The following is a 6,000-nucleotide window of genomic DNA, read 5'->3' as shown; positions in this document are numbered from 1 at the left end:
AATATATATGATATCTTTCCAATTAGACTCTAAGTTCCTCGAGGGCAAGCATCACACCTTGTGCCACTTTTCATCCCCAATAACCACTAGCACTTTGTACATGGTAGGAGCCTAATACGTTTTTGTGAAATTGATTGAAACCCATTGAAAGGCAGAAGTCTTTCTTTTAGTGACATCAGATGATACTTAGAAAAGTGAATATAAAGCCTTGTAGTAGATAGAATTCTTGACTGGAATTAGGTTTCAAGTCCTGTCTCTGACATTTGCTGGTTGTGGGGGGGTGGGCAAGTCATTTAGTTATAATGAGCCTCAGTTTCTTTATCTGTAAAATGGGGATGATAATACTCGGTACCTACAGCACCTCACAGAACAGTTTGTAAGGCTCAAATGAAGTGATATATGCAAGCTATTATATAGCCTTAAAGTGCTATATAAATGTCCGATAAGTTTATAAAAGTTGCTAAGAATGAATTTACCTGTATGAGTCGTACAGGATTTTGCATAATGTCTTCTCCTCCAAAAAGATAGAGTCTTTGGTCTTTCACAGCTACTGCAGGGTGAAGGACAGCTACAGGCATGCTGGCCATGATCTCCCAGACATCATAGATACTGTCGTACCTCTCCATGGAACTCATTATCTCCTGGTTTTTTCCAATTCCTCCAATGGAGAAGATGTAGTTCTTATAGGCTGTACTTCTGTGGGAGTATCGAGCCACCAGCATGGGTTCCCCCAGCCTCCACTGATTGAGTTTCAGGGAGAAGATGTATACATTGTGACTGACTTGCTGCTTCCCTACCCCAACAGACATGCCCCCCAGCACATAGGCACTACTGTGCAAGGTGACCGCGGAGGATTTGTAAAGACGAGCTGGGAGTTTGGCGAGGCACCGCCACTGGCCAGTCTTCTCATGGTATAGCAGAACTTCCCTAGTGGTTTGCTGATTGTCCTTTCTACCTCCCAAGAGGATGAGGAAGTCACGATAAGAATCTCTCCGAGGGACATGCCACAGTGGCTTGAGGTCTGGGCTGCCAGTGCCATACAAAGAAAACACTTGTCTCCTTACCACCTCCAGAATGGCTTGGCATGCTGGAGAAGACTGAAGGAGGGAGTCGTTGACAATGAAATGGAAGAAGAAGGTCGGGTGGACATATTGGAGCCTGACTTTCTTGAATAGTTCTTGGATATATTTTTTCCGGGCCTGGAGGTCATGCCTGATCCAGACCATTAACGTTTCAAATACTTCTTCTTCCTCACCACAGAGCTTATCATCTCCCAGGTAGTCACTTAATTCCAAGGGACATAACTCCTTTAAGTCTTCTGATAAGGCTACTTCTGGGAAACACCTTAGGGCCATTGATCTGGCTTTTTGTTTGAGGCTTTCACAACTCAAAGTGTCAGAGAGTCTGATCATGCTAAGGCAGTTGCTTGGGTTCAACTGCTTCTGAAGATACAATGAACAGGCTTCAAAAAGCCTGAGATACTGCAACATGGATGCAGCTTCCATCAAGCACAGGACATTCTCCGTAGTGATGTGAACCTCCCCAGTGTACACGTACAGGACAATCTCACTTAAAGTATTGGCATCAATGCCTTTCAGGTCAACTTTGGCCTGAGCGCTCTCTCTGAAGTTGCTGCAGAACATCGCCTGAAAGTAAGGGCTGCTGGAGGCCAATACATTTCTGTGGCAGGGGACTTCACAGTTCCCAATGCATATAGTTACATCAATGAGGATCCTTTTTTGTCTTAAGACATTTAATTGCCTCAAGAGATCAGAGGAGAAGTCCTCATCTTTGAAAAGCAGACCCTCTGGTGACTCCCCAGCCATCTTGCAGTAAAGGGAGGAGGCAAAGGATTGGTAGCTTGTCTGGGATGTTCAGTTGCAGGTGAATCAAGGCAGACCATCTCTGTCTGTCTCAATCTCTTGAATCTTTTGCATTTCAGTGTGAATACTGATTAACAAAGATGGAGTAATAGAAGTCACACTGCATCTAAGTTCCTGAAATTTACTGGTCTGTTTTTTTCTCTTGTTATTTACTTGCTATTTATTGTAGCCAAAGTGAACAAATCAATGAGGACTTGGATTTTGGGGTCTTCTGCTAATCTGGCAAAAAAAAAAAAGTGTGCAAGTTGCAAATGATTTCACTGCCTGGGGCTGAAATGTTAATCTAAAATATCAGAATCACAGAACATTAAAGTTGGAAGAGAACTTACAGATCATCTATCCTAAATCCCTCATTTAACAGAAGAGGAAAACTGAGGCTTTGAGAGAGAAAATGACTTGCCCAAAGTCACACAGGCAATAAATAGGTGAGCAAACGCTTGAATACAGATCTCTTGATTTCAAAGCTTAGAGCTCTTTTCATTGCCCCACAGTAAGGTAACAGTTAATTTCATTTTGTACACTAGAAATATAGTTTGTTTTTTTTCATGGTTTTCAACAGATTTGTCATCCAGTAAATGCATGCATCTCTTCCTGGGACTTAGTCATTCCCCAAACCTGTAATGCTGGTAACTCTGCCCTCCAGTAACTGATAGGCTCACTCCAGAAAATGAGTGAGAAACTTGCTTTTTTTTTTTTTAAATCATAGCTTCTCCCCTTCCCCCTCCCCCCTTTTTGGTTCATGTGGTAAATAAAAAACAAATACTGAGCAAGTTTCTGGCCTGGGTTTGTTTTGATGACAGCTGACAGATTCTACCTGCAGGGTAATTGAATGATAGAGATAGTTACCTTCTGCTTTTTGCCCCCGACATCCACTGACTCCTGAGCGGTTTATGCTCCCTTGAGATTTTCCATCATTAGGACACAAGTGAAATTGTAAACCCAGGACTCTCCTTCATCTGGCAAGTGATTTATACAGGGCGATTTCAGGATTTGTTTATTCTGACGTTATTTTCACTGCCTTCTGGAGCTTTGTGAAAGAACTACCGGGCAGAGAGACATTGTATACATTCCATGACTAAGAATAGTTGCATATGTACTTTCCACTGTTCTCACATGTGACTTTCCAGTTGCCTTTTGCAACAAGTTGAGCTGGGCTGGCATGAGCCGCGCATGCCCAGGGGATGTTTTGCTGGCCGGGGTTGGCATCAATAAAAATAGAGCCCAAGATGAAGCTTCTCTTTTATAAAAGACCTTGCTGCCCCCTTGGAATAGCCTGAGGCCCTTATCCTGAAAGTGCCTGGGAATTTGAGAAGTCTGTAAATAGGCTTCAGCGCTTAGAATCACCAGCTTCCTTCAAAGCCTAGCTCAGGTGCACCCAGGGCTGGAGGCCTTTCTTCACCCCCTCAGTGATTAGCATGCTCTCTCCCTGGAAATTACATTGTGTATACTTTGTACATTCTTGCTTGTGAACATGTTGTATCCCCTGGCACCCCAGAAGAATGTAAGCTCTTTGAGGGGTGGGACCATTTTGTTTCCACTTTTGTATCCCTGCCTAGCACAATGCTGACAAAATTCTTAATGTAATTACAGAAAATTTTAATGCCTAATATACTATGGACTGCCACTCCCTTAAACGTTCCTTGTAAGGTCAGAATTTCAGTAATGGCCTTGCATTCTTATTCTTAAAATACTTACTTCTTTTTTTTTTTTTTTTTTGCTTTTTGGTGAGGCAATCAGGGTTAAGTGACTTGCCCAGAGTCACACAAGCTAGTAAGTGTTAAGTGTCTGAGGCTGGATTTGAACTCAGGTCCTCCTCACTCCAAGGCCAGAGCTCAAGATATTTACTCTTGATTAGGTTGAGCTGAACCGTGCCCCAGGTTCCCCGATCCTGAGATCTTGCCTTATGAGGGAACCTGGATCAAGCCGGATCTGGGCCTTTGAGGTTCTTGCCCATTTCCATTGGGATTCATGGCTTGAAAGGCAAAACAGCCAGAATGAAGTGGCTTTCCTTGCCCAGATTGCCAAGGGCCACTGAAGTCTCATGACCAGGCCTTGCTCCCTCATACTGTCTCCTCCCCCTCTTCTCCTAAAACTAGAACAACTTTTTCATGGGTCTCTTTAGTTGGGAGATCTACTGGACATCCCCCAGGGTGGCAGGTTTGCTACCCTGTTATCTCAATTCAGGATGCTTTATTTCTCAACTCATGGTTTTGATTTATTTCAGGACTTGACAGTACTTTACTGGTTCTAGGTGCTTGATAAGTGTTCGATTGTTGAATTGAATTCAGCATCCGAAGCCAGGTAGTTAGAGTTTTGCACTGAACACTTGAGTGTGGACAATGGATCTGAGGAAAGACAAACTGAAGGAAACTAAACAACTGTCGTCTTGAGGAATCAGCTAGATGAACATTTCCCATACAGCCCTATGGTTCTGGTGGCAATGGCTTTGAAATCCCTTATGGTCTTTCAGGTACTTTTAGGCACAATGAGTGAAGATACTTAGTTTGGTTTTTATTAAGCATTCTTAATTGTACCAAAGGACAGCTAGGTGGTGCAGTAGATAGAGCACCAGGCCTGGAGTCAAGAAAACTTGAGTCTAAATTTGACCTCAGACACTTACTAGCTGTGTGACCCTGGGCAAGTCACTCAACCCTGTTTGTCTCAGTTTCCTTGTCTGTGAAATAAGCTGGAGAAGGAAATGACAAAGCACTCCTGTATCCTTGCCAAGAAAGCCACAAATGGGGTCATGAAGAATTGAACATGAGTGGGACGACTGAGCAACAACCACATACAGTACATTTATGCAGCATGTTACGGTTCACAAAATGCTTTTCTCATTTCTACCTTGTGAGGTTGGTGGTAATGTAAATTTTACTGTAGAACTTTACAGTTTACAAAGTGTTTTCCTCACAACAACTGGGTGAGGAAATTCAAGATTATCCCCATTTTATAGAAGAGGAAGTTGAGGCTCAGAGAGATTAAATGACTTGATCGAGGCCACACAGATAGTAAGTTACAGTCAGGAATCAAGCCCAGGTCTTCTGAGCTCAATTTCATAGGTGTTTTCATTATATTACATTGCCTTTAACAAACTTATGATTAATTAATTTTTTTTTTTACAAATTTGCTTCTTGTGTTATTTTTCTGCTTTTGTTGGATAGACTGGAGATGGAGACAGTGGGGAAAGGTAAATGCTGAAAAAAATTATAAGTGACATCTGGGTGCAAGGGGCTCCAAGCAGCTGCAGAGATAACATATTCAAAGTGCTATGTAAATTCTATTATTATTACTATTATTGTTGTCATCATCATGGATTAAAGAGACAGAACCATAACTAGGGAAGGGCCACTGGGGCTTTTCCCAGAGGGCTCAAGTTTAGCCAGTGGTGACAGCACTTTTAGTATAGAAACTGCTGAGCTTAGCACTTCGTTAGGAAGAATAATTAGTTAAGAAAGTGGTTTCATATACAATCCTTTCTTTTGTCTTCTTTGCCTGTGTTTGTTAAGTTCACAATGAAAAAGAAAGTTTAAAAATAGTTAAAGTAGGACTCAGTCAGATGCAACAAGCTTTCTCCCATACCATTCCCTACAGAGGTACCACAGGTGAGTTTCCTCTCTCCCATCAGCTTCACTGTGGAGACTGATATTCTGGGGTATTGGTTTCCTGCTCTACACCCAATTTAATTTGCCCTAGAAATCTGATTGAAGGCAGTTTCATGCTAATTATCCTGGTTGTATTTTTTGAAGCTTACCCTTACTTGGCACATACACAAAGATCACCTAAAACTGTATATAGACTCTACCACTTTAATTGGTTCTGTGGGGACATGGTGTTAGGCAAAACAATGTTATAAATGACCAATCAGGTGACCAATGTGACAATGAGGTTTCACTACTTCATAGAGGAGTTCAGCTGAAATGTTATGAATTTGATTGAAGCTATTTAGTGCAGGCATTTTAGGTCTATCTAAAATCATAGACCTGGAAGGAAACTTTCAAGCCACGTCATCTAGTGCTGTCCAGACAAAATACCTTCACTTTGGCTTAGGATTTGCAACCTGAGTGGTCAGTTTCCTTAGCTCCTAATGGTGCCTGGGGAATATTGTTAATAGTTACTG

The 6,000-nt window shown here is 42.0% G+C and overlaps 1 protein-coding gene across 1 annotated transcript in view; it reads right to left on the bottom strand.

Annotated features, from left to right (window-relative positions):
• KLHL38 (kelch like family member 38) overlaps window positions 1-2,887 on the bottom strand; it is a 19,958-nt gene extending 17,071 nt beyond the window's left edge. The window contains exons 1-2 of the mRNA XM_027854059.1: window positions 2,730-2,887; window positions 477-2,102 (exon numbers count right to left, since the gene is read on the bottom strand). Coding sequence (XP_027709860.1) covers window positions 477-1,826 — 1,350 coding nt within the window. The 5' untranslated portion in view covers window positions 1,827-2,102; window positions 2,730-2,887. The remainder of the gene's footprint in view (window positions 1-476; window positions 2,103-2,729) is intronic.
• Between the last annotated feature and the right edge of the window lie 3,113 nt (window positions 2,888-6,000).

This window comes from Vombatus ursinus, unplaced genomic scaffold (genome assembly GCF_900497805.2).
Source record: "Vombatus ursinus unplaced genomic scaffold, bare-nosed wombat genome assembly UNPS02010284.1, whole genome shotgun sequence".
Lineage (NCBI taxonomy): Eukaryota > Metazoa > Chordata > Mammalia > Diprotodontia > Vombatidae > Vombatus > Vombatus ursinus.
The sequence above is the reverse complement of the archived record's forward strand: the minus strand, read 5'-3'. Positions and strand labels throughout refer to the sequence as shown.